The sequence below is a fragment of the Eleginops maclovinus genome, chromosome 3 (assembly GCF_036324505.1).
Source record: "Eleginops maclovinus isolate JMC-PN-2008 ecotype Puerto Natales chromosome 3, JC_Emac_rtc_rv5, whole genome shotgun sequence".
Lineage (NCBI taxonomy): Eukaryota > Metazoa > Chordata > Actinopteri > Perciformes > Eleginopidae > Eleginops > Eleginops maclovinus.
In genome coordinates, this window is record NC_086351.1 from 3,635,277 (window position 1) to 3,656,831 (window position 21,555).

Sequence of the window (21,555 nt, forward strand, 5' to 3'; positions counted from 1 at the left end):
GTGTTTGAAGAGGCAGGGTCACATTGAAATAAAAAAGGGGACACAACACAAGCTGCAAATATGGAGGTGAGAGTCCCAGGGTGACAGCTTTTATTTTATGTGAAAACAATATTTACATAGAAAACAATCTGCCTATCACTCACACTTACACACACACACTCACTGCACATACGCTCCCTCCTCCGACACTCTGTCACACTTCATTCCCCTGCCCCCTCCTTCACTGTCACTCGCTCCCTCCCTTTCATTTCCTCTCCATCGCTGCAGGCCGCGGTGTCCTCGGCATGAGGAACTGGCGCTCACTGGAGAACGCACCGCAACCACGAGCCGGACCCTCCATCCTCCACATCGTCACGCCGCCGCTCTTCTCCTTCATTGTCATCGTCCTCGAAATCTAAATTTGACAAGGAGGTCATGAGGATTCGTCACGACATGCATCATTTAAAATTAGCGTGATTGTGAAGTCTGTATTTCATGGTTGCTCATTAGAAGTGCCAGTGAGTGAATGGAGACATGGAAATGTGTGAAATTGCAGTGTGTGTGTTTGAGTGTGTGTACCATCCGTCTCCTCGTCATCTTCTGTGTCTCCCTCTGACTCCAGCAAACAGGACTCCAGTCGACTGTCTCTTTTCGCTGTGACATCACCCCTTCAAAAATTCAATTAGCAAATTAATTAAACAGTTCATATCAATCGAGTCCAAGTCACTTCTATTCATTTGCATCTCATGAATCCCACTTTAGCGTTAGCTGTGCAGGTGACCTTGGAACAGTTATGCAAATAGGGAATATAATTAGGCAGTTTGGACTAAAATCCTTTTAGTGGTGTTGACGTGTGCTGCGCTCACCTCTGCTTCCCGGAGCTGGGGAGCTGCTCCCACACGAGGAGGTCGCGACCTCCAGTGACCCACCGGTGGTCTCCGCTCCCTGTGGTCCACGCCGCAAAGCAAAGGATTCTGGGAGCATCGGGCCAGGTCAGAGAGGCCAGGTACCGACACTGAGGCAGCGAGAACACTAGAGGAAGAGGGAGGAAGCAGGTCAACGGGGGGAAACCAACTATTCTATTTGGTCTTAAAGAGCACATAATATGCTGCTCCTCAGGCCCATATATTAGTATATAGTGTCTCTCCTGGGACATGTCTCCATGCTTTAAAGTTCAAAAAGCTCTTTATTATTCTCATACTGCCTGTGCTGCAGCACCTTTTCACCCTCTGTCTGAAACCAGAGTCGGTTTTGATTGAATTGGTCAACAACTTAGAGATGTCGCGCCTCTTAGTCGATCACTTCCAATTTGTGGGACTGTAGCTAATAGAACCACGGGTGTTACGTAGTAATGTCACTATGTTACAGAAGTTGGGAGTTCAATGCAAGCGTTTCAGGAAGGGGGGACTGTCTGGGAGATAAAACTCCCTCCGTAGGGAACTTTGGGATTCTAACCTTTGCAGACCATTGACATGCACACAGCAGGGCCTCTTTAAGTCTGCATTGTGCTCTCACAGTGGACTGAGCTACTTCTGGTTGCACTTGAACTCACGATTTAGCGAGCTCTCTCCGTTGGCCAGGTCATAGCAGGAGCCAATTAGGAGGCCTCCTGTCTGGTGCACACAATCTGTTACCCCGGTGATGCTGCTGTGATTGGTCAGCCTGGACATGGTTCCTGTGATAATTGGACAGATGTTAGGTGGAAGGATTATGCAAATGTCCCTTCATCTGCCTGCCTTTTATTCACTCATCCTGACACACACACACACACACACACACACACACACACACACACACACACACACACACACACACACACACACACACACACACACACACACACACACACACACACACACACACACACACACACACACACACACACACACACACACACACACACACACACACACTGTTCGTCTCATTCCAGCGCTCACCTGTCCTCCAGTGCAGGATCTTGAGCCAGGCTCGACCGTAAGACAGGAAGACTCTGTCTCCTCGTGGGCTGAGGATCAAACGCCCGCCTGACCCCCCTCCGCAGCCCGTCACCTCCTCCCCCCACTGGTGCAGCAGCCGGAGAGGGTCTCGATCCGAACATCGGTTTTCCCACACCGACACCCCCCCGTCAGCCGAGCCGCTGAACACCAGCGGACCCTGAGCCTGCGGAGGGCACACACACGAGACACGGTTGTCATGGTGATCCACCAAGTGTGTGTGTGTAATAGAGTTAGATACACAGAGAAAAAGAGAGCGTGTGTGTTTGTGTAAATGGAAGAGTGTGGACAGTTTTTTTTAAACGTACGTTTCGGAGCCCCCGTCGGTATTTAAATGGATTGTGCGCTTTGCATGATAAACAACAGAGAGGAAGACAATGATGCTCCACGCTTTAATGCTTCAGGCGTATTTTCATGATTGCAAATTGGAAATGCAGCCCTGGATTTCAATATTCATAAAAAAAAGAGACGCTTTTCTCCTTAAAATATGTGCTGTGTGATTTCTAAAATTGGCCGAGCTCCACGGCTCCCATCTCAACAGATATCTTTGATTTTTCATTTTGAAAGGAACAAACAAGAGAGTAGAGACATAACCGTTTGATTTCCTAAGGAGAGGCTTTTTACACTAATTATTAATCAGCACTTCTGAAAAATGATTCAGACAGCTTCTTCAGAGAGAGAAACATTGGGGTGGGTTTTTTTAAAGTGTCAGTTTTAAAAATAGGCTGCACAGCTTGAGCATCGTCCATGTGTCGACTGCAGAGGTGAGTGACCCGCCCACCTGGATGGAGGTGACTGCTTCCTGGTGAGCGTTGATTGACTGGCAGTTTTGGAAAGTGTGCCAGCTCCAGGCCTGAACTTTCCCCGCGTCTGAGGGGTGACAGAGTGTGAGGTTAACGCGCGCTGACAGGCGGCTGGCAGTCATTACTGTCGGTCACGGTCGATACACCTGAGCCTGGCTGCCTAATCTGTGTGCCTCCATCTCCGCGATTCAGACCGATAAAGCTGCGTTACACTCACTAACTAGATGGCACAGGGCATCTACGTACACATTAGCAGCGGTGTTCAGATCCTTTAAGAGTATTACATTCATGTCAAAATATTTGCAAATGAAAGTCTAGCGTTCAACATCTCATTAAATAAAAGTAGTTTTACAGTAAAATGTACCTAAAAGTAAAGGTATTCACCCTGCAGTAACATGTTGTCCATATGTGACATATTATTAGGTTGCCAAATTGTTGCTTCCAGTATTTCATAGACAAACACAGTTTTTAAAAACTTTCTGTAACATTTTGCGTCCTTTTTGTACCTAAAACAGTTAGTCCAATTGTCTAGTCTTCAGAGCAGCAGTATGTTGAACGTGTGTTAAAGGTTTTTAAATGCTAATTATTATTCCTAAAAGTAACTAAAGAGGAGAAAACTTACATGCTTTCCTTTTTAAATGTTGAAATACTGAACTGAAGTGCAAGAAGAATGTAATTAGTTACTTTCTACCACTCGACGCCTGATTATATATATGACGTTATTGGGTTGTAATATTGTTGCATCGAGGAACTTTTAACTGATTTAGATAAACACAGTTCTGATACAAGAATGATTGCTGTCTAAGAGGTTCGTTCTTGACTTTTTGTTCCTCAAACAGTTAATCTACTGGTTTAAGGTTTAAAGATGCTTCATGCTTAAAGTTTATTATGTTTCTTATGCACGATATCGATCAGAAAACAACTAAAGCATAGCAGTAGAACACTCAAGTGTCATTACTCGTTAGGGAGTTTAGAAAGTTCAGGACATGAGTAAATAAGATTTCCACCATTGTATGTCAGTGAAGACGTCTCCTCTGAAGCACATGAATGTTCAGAAGTATATATAAAATATGACATGATGCTACAGTGTAATTATTTCCGCTGAGTGTGTCCCCTGTCTCTTAGTTTTCCACGCAGAGACACACCTGATCCCGTGACGATGTAGCCGTCTCCTTCTGGCACAAAGCAGAGTGCGGTCACGGCGTTGAAGGTGTAGAGAGACTTCACACACTGCCCTGGAGGTGAAGGGAAAATATTATTTTAATTGACTAGACACGGCCCACCGGTCACACAGGAGGCATACATTGATTAAGACGCACACACACACACACACACACACACACACACACACACACACACACACACACACACCGGCATGTTCGCAGACAAAAGCCCTGAGGCTCTTTCCACCTCAATATATATGGTGTGTGTATATGTGTGTGTGTGTGTGTGTGTGTGTGTGTGTGTGTGTGTGTGTGTGTGTGTGTGTGTGTGTGTGTGTGTGTGTGTGTGTGTGCGTGTGTGTTTAAACGTACCAACGCTCAGGGCCCAGATCTTCACGTTGCAGTCTGCCGAGCCACTCAAAATAAACCTCTCCTTGTCGGACAGAGACAGGGCCCGGGCTGGAGAGAGGGCAAACACACAGCGAAGAGGAGGAGGAGGAGGAGGAGGAAGAATTGGGGATCAGAGAAAGAGAGACAAGAGATTAGGCTGAGAGGAAGCTGCAAACAGGTGATGATATAAAACATGCACAGTAGCTACAGTGTAGATATGGCAATGGCATTGTTAAATCCCAGGCTCCTCCGACAATGCAACTTAATAGATATAAGAACGGAAACAATAAAAACAGTGCAAGAAGAAAGAGATGGGAAGAGATTAGGGTTTAAACAAACACAGTGTCACTTTTAGTTTGACAGAGCTGCATCTCCTACGTGCTTCACTTCACACCTTGGTATTTTAAGGTAAAGGGTCTGTGTGTGTGTGTGTGTGTGTGTGTGTGTGTGTGTGTGTGTGTGTGTGTGTGTGTGTGTGTGTGTGTGTGTGTGTGTGTGTGTGTGTGTGTGTGTGTGTGTGGGAGGAGAGGGCGTTGAAGTTCAAGTGATGGAGGGCTGCCTGCTTGATACAGACATGGACTCTCTAAAGTGTCTACTGAGGTTATCTCTCTCTGGGGTTGATCTGACGAACTGCTCCTATAATTACCAGACTGCAGGACATATGCATTACTCAGGATGTGTGTGTGTGTGTGTGTGTGTGTGTATTCTCACCCAGCCTCTTGCAGTACTCGGGGGGAGGCGCAGACAGACAGGTGACCCCCCCGGTGTGACCGCCCAGGTTCTTGTGCTCCGTTGCCGTGGGAACGAACCACACCTTCACCGTCGTGTCTCGGCTTAGAGGAGGAGAAAACCAGGAAGTAGTCAGATCCTTTACTTGTTAAAAAACTCATTTTCACACACATGTAGAGTCTAACTTAGGTACACGTAGAGAAGTATTATCAGCAAAAGTATCAAAAGTAAAAGCACTCACTGTTCAAAGACAAATTGGCTCCATTTGTGAGACATTATGGACGATATTAGACTGCTGATATTGTTCAATAGCCTTTAACTGTTACACTGATACAAACTCATTTCTGTAGCACAAATGATTGATGCATAGGACTTTGTTAATGACTTTTCTTAATGTATAGGATAGTTTTACATAGTTGTTCCTCTTAAAGTTTATCTTTGGGGAGGAATTGTGTTAAAGGTTTATGTTTTTAATGCAAAACATTCATGTGAAAAGTAGCTAAAGCTGTCAAATGTATTACATTCCTTTTGAATGTAGGGGAGTAGAAGTATGCAGTAGCATTAAATAGAAATACTCAGGCCAAGTTCTTCAAATTGTACTTAAGTAAATGTATTTAGTTGCTTTTCAGCAGTTTATATATTATCATATCAATGACGTTTTATATTGTTGCATCAAGGAGCATTTTGCTGTCACAATCAAACCCATTTGTGTGGTGAATATTGATGTTTAGGACTTTTTGTAATACACTGGAACTGTTTACCTTTCTGAACCTTTGTAACAGTTGGTCCACTGGTTTATTCTTCAGAAATACATCATGACAAAGGTTTATTAAAGGTGTTTAAGTGTAAAACATGAATCTGGAATGTACCTGAAATAAATCCAGTGGAGTACAAATAAATTCTCCATGAGAAGAAGTACTGAGTGAGTGAACACGTGCAGAGTTAAAGGCTGCTTAACATTAATAGCAAGAGATTTGCATTGAGCCATCATGGTGGGAAGGAGGGGGGGGGAGAAAAAACAAATATGACAGCGAGGGAGAGAGTGGGAGAATATTAAGTGATAAATTAGGTGAAATGTTCACTTTGCACATCCATTATGCAAATCAAGGCTCCTCTCCCCGCGTTACCTTCCAGAAACCACCAGGTTGTCAACAGCAACCACGCAGGTGACGATGTCGTTGTGACCCTCCAACAGCCTCAAGCGAAACTTCGACTTCTCCCAAGACGATTTCAGGCATGCAAATTCTGCCTCTGTCAAAGGGAAATGATTTGTCCAATTAGCAATGTTGACAAAGCAGCACCCCTGCACACTTCCTCAACACGGATTAGTGTGTCGCTGCGATGCATGGGGCTAATTCAGCTCCGAGGGTGACAATAAAACATGGGTCCCGTGTTCATGGAGACAAATGCAGCCTGTTGGTTTTAACTCTGGCAGCCGCGTGAGCTTGTTAGCGCTCCTCCAGGCAAACATGTTTAATCTGATTTGGGGTGTTAATGGCGGATTAGGGCCCTGCATTGTGATTCTAACTGCCTGTAAAGTGTAATAATCATTTCCTTAATGAATCCCACCTTCCTGTCGCTGCTCCGTGTCAAATCCGGAGCTCTCTCCTGGGACTTCCCGGCAGTGATCTGACATCTTGGCCGGCGCGGTTCTTTCCTGCTGTCTGCCTATCTCCGCGCCCCCTCCTGCCTCCCTCCGCCTGGCAGCCGGTGCTGGCGTTTCCTGAGTTGTGGACTTCTTCTCTCCCTTAAGGATCTTGGGGGCTGGAGGCGTTTGTGATGGAAGGGCCTCGGGGGCATCCTCCCTGTGCAAGTGCAGAAAAAGAGCGAGAGCTGAATGAATAATCGGAGCTCAAACGGCACTCAGCATCCTCTGTGACAGCGAGGGATCATACCTGTAGAGCATCTCCCACATAAACAGCACTTTTTTAATGAGCTCTTGCTCCTAGAAAAAGATATGTTTCGTTCAATTTGAGGGTAACATCCACACATAATGTGCAAATATCCCTGAGGGGCTTTAATAGGGAGGCTGACATCCCCGAATGATGTTTCCATGAAACATAATGAACAGAGCAAAGTTCACATTTTATTAAAGCGTGACAGTATTTGACCTCCAGTGCATTTGGATAGACATGCAGAAAAGATCAAAGGCTTCAAAGTGAATGTTGTTGATTTTGAAGAATTACGCTCCTCTCCATATGCGCCCCCTCTTGCTGATACTTCTCCCTCACTTCCTTACACTTGTCTTTTCATCTTCTCCTGTTTTCCGTCTGCCACAATCCCCAGAGTTTGCTGCGGGCCAGAAAGCTGCAGCTGAAGCTCAGCCAATCTGGAACGCAGCTCCGCCTTCCTGGAGATCTGAGAGGGAAGGAGGCACGAGATTGGTTGTAGACCAAGCCATTAAATCCACAAGTTGCTCATGTACACAACCAACACACCCAGCCTGTCTCCATGTATTAGTCTGCAACTGGCAACATGTCTGACTGGGAGTTATAAAAGATGCATGATGAGGGAATCAGGTATCCACTCGATATGAACAGTTTGTTCCCTGTGGGAAAGACACACATCAATTTCACACACAAATGGGAACTAGTTTGTAGTTTTCTGTCTTTCTTTTTTATAAAGTATGTCCATGTTGGTTGAAAATATTAGGAAATAAGAAGAGAATTGAAGGGGTCCTATTCTGCTCATTTTCAGGTTCATATTAGTATTTTGTGCCTCTGCTGCGACATGTCTCCATGCTTTAATGATCAGAAAGCTCTTTATGTTTCTCATACTGTCTGTGCTGCAGCACCTCTTTTCCCCCTCTGTCTGAAACCAGCGCCCAGTCTGCTCTGATTGGTTAGCTGGCCGGCTCTGTTGTGTGATTGGTCAAACCGCTTAGAGATGTCCCGCCCCTTAGCCTATGCCCAAGTTAAGTACAAATTCTACAAAATGAACTTAAGGACAGTACTTGTAAGTAAATATTCTTATTTACACTACCAGTCTTTTAAATGTGGTAAGTCTAAACCCTTAATCATTTCCCCAATATGTGAAATATGTATCTGTGTTACTCACACAAGGAATAAACAATTGTAAATAAGGTGTAAGTGTAATACTAATCAATATAAATAGTAGATTAATACTCTTCTGTTTTATCATTTGCTGGTTTGTTTTGAGCCCTTTCATTGTACACGATAAGTCTTAGGCATAGGAAATTCAACGTATTCCCAGGTATGAATCATAGCTGTACTGACGACACCACTGAGTGCATTTATTTTGCTGTTTCCAATTAGGGGATGTAAGGGCAGTGTGGTAGAGGACTGTTGTAGGGCATAACAATAACTTACAGATCTCCCAGACTCTGCCCTTTTACACACCGAGGCTCTCCTGAACTATCGGATCATTAACTTTTTCTGATGTTCGTCCTGCAAGCTTTCCTGGGGCGAAACCTGTCAAATTATTCATCCCAGCATTATCATTAATTCATCCTAATCACATATTTTCCTCTTTATGATTTCTGTTCTAATCTATTATTCCTGGTTAAAGACGCCGTATCGGATAACTTTGTAGCATCATAAATCACCAGGAAAGCATCTCTATGTGACCATGCCCTTATATTACTCATACTGTGAACCTTTGTATATTCCCTAGAAAATACCTTTTCACATTTCTCTCCAGACTTTTACATTTCTTACGTTTTTTTAATTTAGTTTTTCAAGGATCAGAGATAGAAAAAGTACTCAGATCTTGTACTCAAGTAAAAGTAGAAGTACTAGAGTGTAGGAATACTCTGTTACAAATAAAAGTCCAGGAAATTCAAATGTTACCAAGTAAAAGTAGAAAAGTATTAGCATCAAAATATACTTAAAGTAGCGACAGTAAAAGTAGTCATTGTCTGATTGGTCCCATTTCTGAATAATATCTCTGATATGTTTTATAATTAAAGTGTTCTCAGAGCTGGTAAAGCTGCAGCTAGTTTGAATGGCTTGTATACTGCAGGGTAGCTGCTGGATTTACTGCAGGTGAACTGAAGTCTGATTTAAGTTATTTTTTATCATTCATCTAAAACCTGCAAAGTAACTAAAAGGTATTACATAAACACAGAGAAGATAAATTACATTATTTACCTCATACAAAGGAAATACTCAAGTAAAGTATAAGTACCTCAACATTTTACTGAGATTGTAGATGTACCACAAGATCCTATATGCTAATTGCCCAATCTAAAATACTGTAATATTTCATGGTGTTTGGATTTTCAGCTTGACTCTACTGACTTTTATTTACCCTGTGTCAGCTGCTACACATGGATACTTCTTGCAATGCGTTTCATTTTGACTGAATCTGTGCCTGTGCTGTAGGAAAGTCTGCAGTTATAACCCTGCTGTTACACCTGAGGGAAATAAATGCAGGATTTTGCACAAAGATCACACAAACACACACAGTTAACACTGGGACAAAAACGCATTTGAAGTGTTTCTGTACCTTGAATCTCTCCTCTGGGGAAAGACTGATTTTTATTTCCAGACTCCCAATCTGTCTCAATTTCTTCTGCAGCTTCCTCACCTCCCCCATCTGGAGCTCCTCTAAAGCTTTAAAGCTAACTTTAAACCTCCTAACTGACTCTCAGTTTGTCACAAAAGTGTCACAGCATTGCTTTTAAAAGAAAAGTCTGCAGAGGTTTAAGTGAATCACAATACGCCTCGGTGTGTGTTGGGGAGACGTGTCGCCGGATGTTGACGATCATTAGAAGTGTATAACTGTCCTTACAGCGACACCAAGTGGACGCATAGAGTAATTGGAAGTAAAACGGTTACTAAAACATATAATTCAATTTGTAGATTTCCTATTCTAGGGTACTAGTTTGAGAATGCATAGATGTGTATGGCTAATAAGTTATAAATAGTTAATTTACAAAACAAAAGAGTGTAACTGAGGACGTTTAAATGGAGGACTGTAACCTGACACTGTGCTGCCTTCAGGTGCTAGTCAATCAGCTCGTATTTTTGAGACTCACAGTCGTAAATTAAATCAACATAAAAAAACTACAAAAACTTTATATTTTTTTTATTCAGTAAGTTGAGTAAGAAGAAAAGTTGTTAAATGGAAGCCATTCATATTTATTATTTTATTAGATAAAAACGAATGTACTTTGGCTGACGAATTAACCATTGTTTACAGGCATACCGTTCTGAAATATTTAATACAAAAAACAAGATGTCATTCAATTCATACATAAACTACTTACTTTAATTATTAACTGTTGACAAGGAAGCATCTAAACATCAATTATTAGCAAACGTAGTGCATTAGAGAATTGGATGTAGGCCAAATACCATGCAGTGTCCATTAATGTGCAGATATGAAAGGACCGTAATGCAAGATCTAAACCAAAACTGAACTCAACGTGCAGCAAAGCAATATTCTATTTACTCCAACACAGGATGCAGAAACATCAACAGATTGTAGGATTTGAGAGGATGAGGCAATTAAATCGTGTCATTGTTACTCGACAATGGCTCAAAACGATGAATGTGTTATATAAACAGTTGCCATTTAATTGTGTATAAATTCAGTCCTTGTGCAACCCTATTGTGCATAATGACAATCAGTTATCCTTGAATTTCAAATCTAGTAACAATTATTAAGATATAAAGTATCACAAGGCAAAAAGGTTGGGAACTATTCTTTCTGGCTCTGAATCGAGTCCCTGATCCCCCAGACTCAATGCTGGATCACCAATGTGGGAACGGCCCGGGGCTCCAAACCCTCGGGGACCCGGAGGCCTGAAGAGGTGCGAGACTGCTGGGATCTCCTGGCGGGTAAAATCAGCTCCATCCTGACCCCCCAGGCCTGTGTAGACCATAGACTGTATAAGTAATGGACGTAGTATCCGTGACGTCGCCCATAGGTTTGTGAAGAGCCGTAATGAAGCTCAAAGTGGGCGACTCCCACCGTCGAAAACCGTATCAGTCTACCTCGCGCCCACTCCCGGCTAATCCAAATATGGACATAGGGTTGGAGCTGAAGAGGGCGTGGCTACTGAAACACGCCCATCTAGCGCGAAGCTACCAAGCTAGCGAAGCTACCAGGCTAGGCTACATGCTACCATATGCTACTCGCGGCGCTATCCCGCGGCGCTATCCCGCTAAAGGTCAACAGCACACGCTGCGGTCTCGTTGCTCCCGGTCTTGAGCAGATGATACTTTATACATTCTATGGAGCAGACACACTGATAATTAGTGCTAAGTAACGGTGCTAAAATATAAATAAAACAATAATAAAATTTCACTTAGCGAAAAAACTGGAGACCAGACTTCTTGGACGGTCTGTTAGTACAATTAATCGCACAGCAAGCCATATTATGTCTCATATTTGCATTCAAAAGGCACCAACACCACCAACATGTCCGACAGGTCAAGTGCAGTGACTGTTAGCTGAGCTAGCAGAGCAGACAACTAGCGGCTAACCCCTGACGGCGCTAACCTGTCAATCAAAGCGACCACGCCCTTAATTATGCATAACCTTAAGCCTTAATATAATTAAAACGGGAGAGTTATATAGAAATTCACCCTCCTCACAGTTGTCATGAATAGGGAAATTAGCTATAGAGACCAAACATAATTGTTGTACCACGCTGTAAACATGTTTATTTTTGCTGTAAAAAGTGGCATTTTAACATGGGGGGGGGGGTCTATGTAAATTGCTCTGTTTTGGAGCCAGGCCACGCGGCCATTCGATGAACTGCAGTTGTCTGCACTTCCTTATGTGTTTCACTGCTCAGCCCGGGAGGTTGCCCCTTGGTGTAGACTCCTTAGGTAAAAAACTATAGATGTGACTAGGACAAGGACTAAACACAGAATAAAGGTGGATCATTGTTTGAGTAATTTCAATTAATCCTTTTTGCAAATATATATAGGCTCCAACTTTAAAAAGAGACAAATAAGAAAAACGCACAATAAAATATAGAAGATTAAAACATCAAAGCACAACACAGCAAAACATTTAAGGAGATTGTTGGGAGAGACTGGAATATAGACAACTTGTTATCCATCAGAAAACTTTTCATTTATTGATTTCCTTGAAATTCAAAGGGGAGGATTTTCTTTAGGTTTGTCATATGGACAGTAAAAAATAAACAAACTAAAAAGCTGGGATACATTTGACAAAGGTATCTTGCCCAAAAGAAGGATTACGTGCAGCTATAAAGCACACAACGTAGTAATAGGAATACTTAAATGTCATTTTGAGTAACAGCGTGCTATTATTTCCGACAGCAAGTGAATGCCTCACAACGTGAAACTCGAATATAACAAAGTAAACCCAGACAATGGGTTAAAAATCTTGATGATTTACCCTTTAACTGCCATTACATGGATAAAAAACACATATTACCAAGTGCATGTTATATTTTAGACTTTCTTTTTTAATGAAATAACCCTCAGTTACAGGAAGTGACATCAACAAAAACACACTCCTTTTGTCTGACGACTTTATCCGGAGGAAGTGAAGCTTTTAGACGAGGCAGCTGCTTCACCGGAGGGAAAAAAAACCTAAAAAAAAAAAAAAAAGCGAAGAGGTAAAAAAAAAAAAAAAAACTTAGCTTGGCTTTGCAGGAATTTGCACCGATTTTTGGAAACATAGTCCCAAGCTACGGGAGTTCCGGGGAGGCAAACGGAGTCGTCGTTACCGGTAAACGCCACTCTTCTGCATACATTTTTGGGTAGATTTGCATGGCTCTCTCCAGCCGTCCACAGCCGGAAGTCTGTGAGGATGGTCTATTGGTTTTTTTCAGTTTTTTTTTTATCCTTTGGCTTTTTTTTTTTTTTGCTTTGCTTCTTATTTCCCCCCCTTGCAGCTGCAGGACACACACTGCTGTCTGCTAGCTAACTGCATGTTAATCAGCACGTCGGGCCTGATTAACTACAAGATGCAAGCAGCCGAAATGGTGTCGTTGTGTTGAGCTACGGCTTATTGTGAACAATGCAAATCTAATGTGGGGCTTTTTAATAAAGTTAGCTGTGTGTTTTGTAGTGCTGTGGGTCTGTTGTTCCAACTTCTAGCTAAGAAGTTGATTCTGCTGCTAAAAGCCTATTGAGGTCAGACATTGCATTTTGGTGCTCAGAAAACAATAAATGCACACCTAGCTAGAGAAGGAAAGTTGGATGTGGTATTTCATCATGTTGGAGAATTATCTAATTTGCCTGTATTGATCCAAAGATATTAATCTCTGAGACCCAATTGATATTTCTTATTACCCCACATGCTTGTCTACCTAGCACGCCTCATCCAATCACATCTGCATATTGTTCTTTCCATTCAGTCTACATTTTGTTTATCTATTTTTTTGACAGTAGGATGCTGCCAGTCTGTTTCCAAGGCTGCATGACCTACCTGGCAAAGTGAGCATCGGCCCCAAGAGCCACACACCCCCAAGGGCCCTCCAAACCCCCCCTCCCCAACCTCACTGTGTGGCAATACATTTGTGGTAAGATATGTTGACTGGTTTCATTAGGAGAACTGAGTCACAGAGCCAGTATGCACGGAATCCGGAACTTGAAACTGAAATGGCTAAATACAATATTTCAAATCTGAGAAAATGCCCTAGCCATTCAGTATTAGTAAAAACAACATCATTCAAGCTGGTCGAACTAGTGGGCTGCTCACGCTCAGTTGTTGGAAGGCGTAATTTGGTTTAAAAAAAACTAGTTCCTACAAAAACAGTCTGTGGAGTAATTGGTTCATGATTTCCAGAATTAGGAGGTGCGGTTGAGTTTTTCAAATGTATTTTTGGGTACTTTTAGCACCAACATTGTCCATCTAGTTCAGTTCTATTACTTTATTTGAGAAAAAACAGACACTTCACCATTGTGCAACTCGCACTTAAACAATTCAGAGTTAATAAATAGCAATAGTTAAGGAACAGGAACTTTCTTTATTCAATTCAATAATTGAGGAGGAGAATTTACTATTTTCTTGTGGGTGTTGGAAAGCACCCGTCTCATTGATGTCTCGATAATCTGATCCCTGAATGACTGGTAAAATTATATAACTTCCTTGTGTTTGTTCCTGTTCATGTTAGGCAAAGATAACAGGTTCTACTTCTTTGTAAGTTTGAGGTATGGGTTTGTTTGCATTTTGTTTTTGTACTTTGAGGAATGTGTCTTCTACTGCTACTCAACCTTTAGTCAAAACAGTTGTTTTTCTGTTGCATTTAATATGTTTTACTGACTACGGTATCGCAGTAATTCATGTTTTTTGCTTTTGTGTTATTGCAGAAATGATGGAAGACTCTCATTTTAATTCCGCGTACTTCTGGTCTCCCATCCCATCTGTACCAGCACAGGTGAGTCTGGACAGGAAAGTTCAAATACGTATTATCTTTAGGAATGACATGAAGAAGAAGGGACTGTTATGTGTCTACAACCAGATGAGTTAAGGGAGTTACATCTGGTTAAGTTCATGAACATCTCCCCTCTACGTACAGATTGAGAATGCCATGTTTCTGAACAAGATGAAAGAGCAACAGGAGAAGAATGCAGCCTTCTCTCAGTCCTCTGCATCCCACTACCAAACGGCTCTCCTCACCATCCCAACTCATGGGATAAAGACAGATGGTGGAGGGCAGGCTGGTGGCGGGACTCACCTCCACCCGGCTCACAGCACCCAGAACATGCTGTCTGTCCCGTCCACAGGCATCATGACAGCAGGTGAGTCTAAGGAGCCTCTGGAGCCCTCTCAGTCAGACTCTAATCATGTATATTGCACAGTATATGACATAAAGGAAGTAAAAGTAAGTCAGAGGTATGCCAAAGGTTTTGGTTGGATAAAAGGAATATTACACCCTCAACATTACATTTTTATATAAATTTATCTTTTGTTGCTTCAATTCTTAAAGAAAAAGTAGTTTTCTCTCGCATGCCTCCACATTAAACAACTAATCAAGAACAGAACGTTTTTTTGGGATGATCTGATGTAAAAGAGAGCCTCTCACACAACTTGTGAAGTACAGTCCCAGTGTCATTTACCCACACATGCTGTATGTTCACTAGCTTTAAAAACACATGCATTTTCTCACTTTGTAAAAACACTTAACCACAATTACAGTGTTGGTTCCCTTTAAAGTCCCTTTATAGCAAGCCCTAAGCCCTTATTTACTTCCAATCATCCAGACTTCTTTCAGTATTGATTTGAAGTATTTTATTTTGTCCAACTTTTACGCCTGCGAGAAATAAAGTTTTTCTTCTAGTATTCAAGGTAAAACAGGGTGGGTAACTGATCTGCAAACCATCCTTTTGGGATTGAATAGTTTCTTTTACTGTACTTCTACAACAATGATGCATTAAATCATTTATATGATGAGGACAAATTGATATTCCAGTTACCTCCAAGCAGCACTGTGGGCTGTGAGCACACTTTGCCAGCAGAACAACTGCAGGTAAAACGAACACCTGTGTGTCTCTGTTCACGCCTCGGGGCTTTCTTTCAAATAATGGAGCAGGAGCGCTGAGCTGTCACAACCTTGAGAAGCACTATCTTAAAACTTCAAGGTTTACCATATGCTACAAAGAACTGGCTGTTAAAACTTTCTTTTCTTAACTCACTGCCAGGGGATCCTAGGGAAATTCCTGAGCCATAAGGATAGACTGACATCATGCACTGTCCACAATCACCAACTTTAAAGGGATGGATTTCAAACTTCTGTGATGTGTTGTAATTTCTGTCTCCTTTGCTCTGTGAAGCGGGTCTGGTCATCACAACTCCTCAGGGAACCCTCGTCTCTCCCACCTCGTCTCAATCGTTCGTCTCCGGTCATCAAGCAACGACCATGATCGTCTCAGCACTTCATTCTGCAGGTGAAGCACACAACATGATGTACCTTGTGTGGATGGGCTTAATATCTCATGCATCTTCTGTGATGAATTATAACTTGAATATAAAGTACATTTATTTAAACATCTTCCAAAGATTATACCTGACTGACTCCAGCATTTTCACTAGCTATTCTTACTTGCGATTGTATATTTGCCTATGTGGGACTAACCTTGTGAGGCTAAAAGAATCAGCAAACAACAAATTACATTTTAAGTCAAGTTAACTCAGGACACGCTATTTGTTTTGAATCGTATTTGGCAACCCTGAATGTGGTTTTAGTGATTTGGAACATGATCAGACCTGTCGAGGGCATTGAGGGATAATAAACCAGATTTAGTTCAGTTTGCACTTGATGATCTCTCCACATTATAAACCATCCCTTGTCCTTAAAATCACAGATAGATTTCAGCAGAAACAAAGCATGACACAAAGAAACCTGAGCAGCTAATGACCTTGTTGTTCTTGGTCTTTTTGTGAATCAGTTTTTTACAAAAAAGATGTCTTCCACATTGACGAGATTGCTTACAAACTGTTGGTTTATTTGTGCTATTTTTTTGATTTTAAAACCTGTTGTTGGACATTATTCTTAGGGCTTTATCGTGAAATATCTGTTTTAAAAAATGATTTTCTGTAAGGAATAGAAACCTTTTGTTGCCATGATGTCCTTAACCATTCAAATATCAACTACTGCTGAAAGAAGGTGCACAATTTAAACCACGACACAGCCTGCAGCATACTTTGAGTTTCGGTTTTATTGCAATATACCCACAGACCAATGTAGAGATCAGATAATAAACCAAAGAGCTTAAAGAGTATTTCCGCTTTTAACCCACTGCTGTTGATCCTGTTGTAGAGAAAAAAGAAGGGGACGGTGCGCCCCATGTAGTCGTGATGCCGGCACCCTCAAAACGAGGCAGAAAGAAGAAGGCGACGCTGTCCAGAGTCGGTGTGGGGGGGAACGAAACACTAATACTGGCTCACCTGACAGCAGGCGGACAGGTAAGAATAGAGAAGTGTAATTCTTAAGAATAGATAACGAAAACATGATCAAATAACTTTGGGTATCTTTCGACAGGTGACGTCTTTGCAGCATCACACTGTCGACCCTTACGACCTGTCAAATGAAGAGGAAGAGCACGGGCAGAAAGACAGCACCAAGACGTACAGGTAGGGCGCAAAACAAAAACACCTGCTGTGTCTCCCCATTTCTGCTCGCTGTGGAATGCAAACACACCTGTTCTTCTGTCCAAATCAAAGTAGAGATGTGTTCGTAGATAACAAGGTGTCGCTGCACAAGCATCTAGAACACACACACACACACACACACGCACACACACACACACACACACACCTCTTCTGGACACACTCCACTGCATGATGTGGCAGCACACGCCTGCTTTATAGTGGACGGCTGATTCCTCCAATTTGAGACAGAAATACATCAGTGCTTTCTGCCTCTGCACACACTACACATGAATCTCTGCTTGCCCTCTACTGTCCTCTTTGTCTTTAAATAGCATGCTCTCTGAGTTGTAAAGCACTCTTTGGCTTTTTATAGTATCTACGTACCTTTCCCTGTCAGTTTTCACTGATTTCTCCCTTGGCATCTTTCCCTGTGTTTACCCCTCCTTCCCCTTCTGTCACCATTGATTTATCTTGTATTTTCCTATTTATTGTGAGTTTCATTTTTCTATCACATCTTATTTATTTCTGTGGGCTCCATTCCCCTGTCTCCCCTTCTTTCTTTCCCATCTTCTCCTGTGTCTCTTGTTCTTCTTGTTCTTCTTGTTCTACTTATTCTTCTTCTTCTTGTTCTTCTTCTTCTTGCTCTTCTTCTTCCTCCTCTTCTTCTTCTTCTTCTTCCATTCCTCCTCTTCTTCTTCTTCTTCTTCCATTCTTCCTCCCATTTCTGTGTCTCTCCGCCTGTAGGTGCCGGATGTGTGCGGCGACCTTCCTCAGTAAGTCTGACATGCAGATCCACTCCAAGTCGCACACAGAGGCCAAACCTCACAAGTGTCCTCACTGCGCCAAGTCATTCGCCAACTCCAGCTACCTGGCCCAGCACATCCGCATCCACAGCGGGGCCAAGCCTTACACCTGCTCCTACTGCCAGAAATCTTTCAGGCAGCTCAGTCACTTACAGCAGCACACACGGTACTGCAGACCCCTCCTCCCCCGCTACCAACCACGCGCCATATTCCCCTGTCCTCTTTAACTTGTCCTGCCAAGTTCCCCTTTTTTGAAGCCCAGACTCTTCTTCTTCCTCTTCCTCCTCCCTGGGGAAGAGATTGGTGTGCCCATGCATATTAAAACTGCCATGTAGATTTTGGCTTGCATGCTACCAGTTCCATCCAGAAGTGACCTTTTCAGATGATTAGCATTCAGATTACGACTTTTAGAGTTTGGGCTTTGTCCATAAGCGCTTCCATAATTTAGAAAGGCCATTTGAAATGCATGGAGCTTTGTTATTGGTCTGATTTAACCTTCATTTTCACGTGTGTATGTGCACAATACTTGCTTCTCTCTGTATTTGTTGCTTGCATTTTCCCACTTTTTATGTTTCTTTTGTCTGCATGTTCTGTCATTTCTGCTTCTTCAACAGAAACACACACACATTTACAAAAAACCAGAATGAAGATTCAAAGACAAACTTACTTCCATTATGCTTCTCCATCTATTCATTATATATTGAACAGTGTGATATGTGATAGAAATCCTTTGCTGCCATGCTCTGCTTTCTTTTTCTCAGCTTAATTTGAATGTTTTTGTTATTTTTTGGCTGTCATAAAGTTCTTTATAGAGGAATGTCAATCTGAATGAATGTCCTTATAAAAATGATACCAAATGTTTTATCTACTTTTTCATTTTTCAGTTTGTGTCAATCACTGTTTTTTCCTCCTCTACCTTTTTTTAAAACCCTCTTTCCCTTTCTCTTTCTTCATCAGGAACCACACAGAGTCAAAGCCTCACAAGTGTCCCCATTGCACCAAGTCATTTGCCAACTCCAGCTACCTGGCCCAGCATGTCCGCATCCACACCGGAGTGAAACCTTACTCCTGCTCCTTCTGCCAAAAGAGCTTCAGACAGCTCAGCCATCTTCAGCAGCACAACAGGTAAGAGAGTCCCGAGTGTCGGGTTCCTCCTTTGCATAAGTGTCTTTCTGTGGTTAGATCTCCATGAAAGGGATAGCAGTCTGTGTAAGAACATGTTGCCGTTTGTTTCTTATTCAGGATTCACACAGGAGATCGGCCGTACAAGTGCATCCATCCAGGCTGTGAGAAATCCTTCACGCAACTCTCAAATCTACAGGTGAGAGAACATCGAGTCCCTCTCAGACAGAGTGCATGAATTGTTTTTTCCCAGTGTCAATAACCTTTTTTCTCCCTACAGTCCCATCGGCGCCAACACAACAAAGACAAGCCCTACAAGTGCACCAACTGCAACAAAGGATACGTAGACGCAGCGAGCCTGGAGGTGCACATGTCCACACACACGGTGAAGCACGCGAGGATCTACTCCTGTGGGCTCTGCAACCGCACTTATACCTCAGTGAGTTCTTTTTTTACATATAATATTCGTACAAATAATACTGAAGTGTAAGACGAGATAAAAACAAAACAACAAATGATAAAAGGGATTGTTGTCCTCTACAAAATACGAGTTATGATAGCATAGGTAAAACAACAGGTGTAAAATGAACCTGTGAAAGGAGGATTTGTTATATGTGTGTGTGTTTGTGTATATAGAGGGCGTAAAGTTAGGAAGCAGGGTCAAACACCACTGAGTACAGGTGAGGACTGGAACAATACAGCAAAATCATTCAAAATAAAAGCACAGGTACAGTAAACAATGCATATAAACACAGTCAGACCAAAAATAAGACATTGTTAACATCCTTGAAGTTTAATAGTTATTTTAGTTTACTCTTTAATTCCTCAAAAGTGATTTAATACTTTAATTATGACCTGATATTTCCCAGGTACAAAAAGATAATCCAAAAAATCTGATTTCAGGTGTAGAATCTCTGCGATTAAATGGCTTATTCCTTTGTGGACAAAAACCCAAAAATAGTGTTTGTATGTGGGAGGGTCTGGTTTGAGCTGTCTAATGTTTAAACATTTCAAGGTTTTATATTTAAAAGGTAGTACTTGAAGCGCTGTGAATCGTCCCACCTGGCAGCTTTTTTTTAGCAGTGCATTCATGTGTCCACTTTTTCCCCTCATCTCAGGAGACGTATCTGGTGAAACACATGGAGAAACACAACCCCGACCAGCTGAATGCACAAGCAGAACGAGCGAGACAACAGAACCAGAACCAAAGCCAGGACCAAGGTGCAGCTCAGAGCCGGGAGGACGGAGCAGACCGAGGATCGAACAGAGCTGGGAGCGGGGGAGCAGACGGAGGCCAGCAGGGACAGAGCAACTACCAGACAGACTCCCTCTCCTGTCCGTTTGACATGCACCAGTATAAGACAGTGTCTGCCAGTGACATCCAGTACAAACCTGTCACCGTAGCTGACCTCACTTCCCACAAAGACCTCTGCCTCACTGTCTCGGCATCCACCATTCAAGTGGAGCACCTCAACTCTTAGAGGAGAGAGGTGAAACTGAAGATGGAGGATAAAAGCAATACCAAGACGAACTTTGGAACATGACTGTGCCTGAACTTTTGTTTGAGACAGACAGGACAAACGGTATGAGTGAAATGGATACTGAAGACTAATTTAGTTTTATTTTTGTAATAGTTTGTCTCCTGTTTTCTTTCTGCCTTGTTTGGTCTGTTTTTCTGTTGTTTATCAGTCTGACTGGAAGGTGCATGTAAAGGCTGCAATAAAGTATGTTTCGGTCCATCACAGTGATGGTTTTATGATAGAAAAGGATTCTATTCACCCTTGTTTCATCTGCGCTTCCATACACATACAGTTTTGGCAATAGCAATGTATGGTCTCTTCGTTGATGAAACTGGTAGTTGACTGAGAAGGTAATTTTTTATACTTTCATACAGAGACTGACAGTTTTTACATCACTTTTATTACCTCTACTATGTTGTAAAATGCATTCTTTCTTTTTGACCTGAAAAGGGATTAGAGGTTATTTCCTTTTCAGGAAAGAGAAAAATATCAATCAAGTATATATAGATATATATACAACCAGTTTATAAAGTATGATTGTGTGTTTAAAGGCTGTGGTGTTCCATATAACCTATTTAGTCCCATTTGTATGCCTTCACATAACCTTTGAGGAAGTGATGAGCCGGTTCACGTTTCATGTAATCCTATTGTACCTATTTGTGTGTATGTCCTAAAGTTAATGTTATCAAAATGTGTTCTTGCTGTTACTCATCCCTGATAACAATGTTTATAATACTTACTTTTAGACATACTGACACATCTCTTTTGTTCAGGCTTAAAAATTCAATAAACCCTCTGAAATGGTTCTTATTATTGGCCTTATTTCCTTATGTGCTATATTGGTTTTATGCAAGGGCATTGACTTAGGGCCAATCCTAAAACATAATAAATATCTTTTCTCAATTAATTTGTTTATCTTCTGGTTTAACCCATGTCAGAAAAGACCTTTTTAGATTGCTGTCAATTTCAAACAATTCTGTAACATTTGAGAGGCTACACAGATTTACTTG

The 21,555-nt window shown here is 42.1% G+C and overlaps 2 protein-coding genes across 4 annotated transcripts; one reads left to right on the top strand and one right to left on the bottom strand.

Moving 5' to 3' along the window:
* Positions 1–72: 72 nt before the first annotated feature.
* Positions 73–9,773, bottom strand: si:ch211-154o6.3 (uncharacterized protein LOC563854 homolog). Its single transcript, XM_063878311.1, has 13 exons — positions 9,526–9,773; positions 7,298–7,416; positions 6,628–6,863; positions 6,186–6,309; positions 5,041–5,162; positions 4,312–4,398; positions 3,922–4,011; positions 2,755–2,843; positions 1,917–2,139; positions 1,532–1,654; positions 846–1,011; positions 559–647; positions 73–394 (listed from the first exon to the last, which is right to left on the bottom strand). Exons 1-13 carry the CDS (start codon positions 9,613–9,615, stop codon positions 300–302), a joined length of 1,653 nt encoding a protein of 550 aa, XP_063734381.1. The 5' UTR covers positions 9,616–9,773; the 3' UTR covers positions 73–299.
* Positions 9,774–12,540: 2,767 nt separating this feature from the next.
* Positions 12,541–21,350, top strand: znf384b (zinc finger protein 384 b). 3 transcript variants are annotated; one of them, XM_063878312.1, is made up of 12 exons: positions 12,541–12,732; positions 13,395–13,528; positions 14,319–14,386; positions 14,528–14,750; positions 15,783–15,896; positions 16,769–16,914; positions 16,991–17,082; positions 17,845–18,069; positions 18,861–19,028; positions 19,146–19,224; positions 19,306–19,464; positions 20,144–21,350. In XM_063878312.1, exons 3-12 carry the CDS (start codon positions 14,321–14,323, stop codon positions 20,504–20,506), a joined length of 1,635 nt encoding a protein of 544 aa, XP_063734382.1. In that variant the 5' UTR covers positions 12,541–12,732; positions 13,395–13,528; positions 14,319–14,320; the 3' UTR covers positions 20,507–21,350. The 3 variants fall into 3 exon arrangements, with proteins under 3 accessions (XP_063734382.1, XP_063734384.1, XP_063734383.1); XM_063878313.1 differs by having other exon boundaries at positions 12,558–12,732; positions 13,398–13,528; XM_063878314.1 differs by lacking the exon at positions 17,845–18,069.
* The last annotated feature ends 205 nt before the right edge of the window (positions 21,351–21,555 follow it).

Coding starts and splice junctions, on each gene's coding strand:
- si:ch211-154o6.3 (XM_063878311.1), bottom strand. CDS start 9,615: ATGGGGGAGGTGAGGAAGCTGCAGAAGAAATTGAGACAGATTGGGAGT. Junction 6,310..6,627: donor CACGGAGCAGCGACAGGAAG/GTGGGATTCATT, acceptor TCCCTTTGACAG/AGGCAGAATTTGCATGCCTG. Junction 4,399..5,040: donor CGAGTACTGCAAGAGGCTGG/GTGAGAATACAC, acceptor CCCTCTCTCCAG/CCCGGGCCCTGTCTCTGTCC.
- znf384b (XM_063878312.1), top strand. CDS start 14,321: ATGATGGAAGACTCTCATTTTAATTCCGCGTACTTCTGGTCTCCCATC. Junction 19,225..19,305: donor CGCAACTCTCAAATCTACAG/GTGAGAGAACAT, acceptor TTCTCCCTACAG/TCCCATCGGCGCCAACACAA. Junction 19,465..20,143: donor GCAACCGCACTTATACCTCA/GTGAGTTCTTTT, acceptor CCCTCATCTCAG/GAGACGTATCTGGTGAAACA.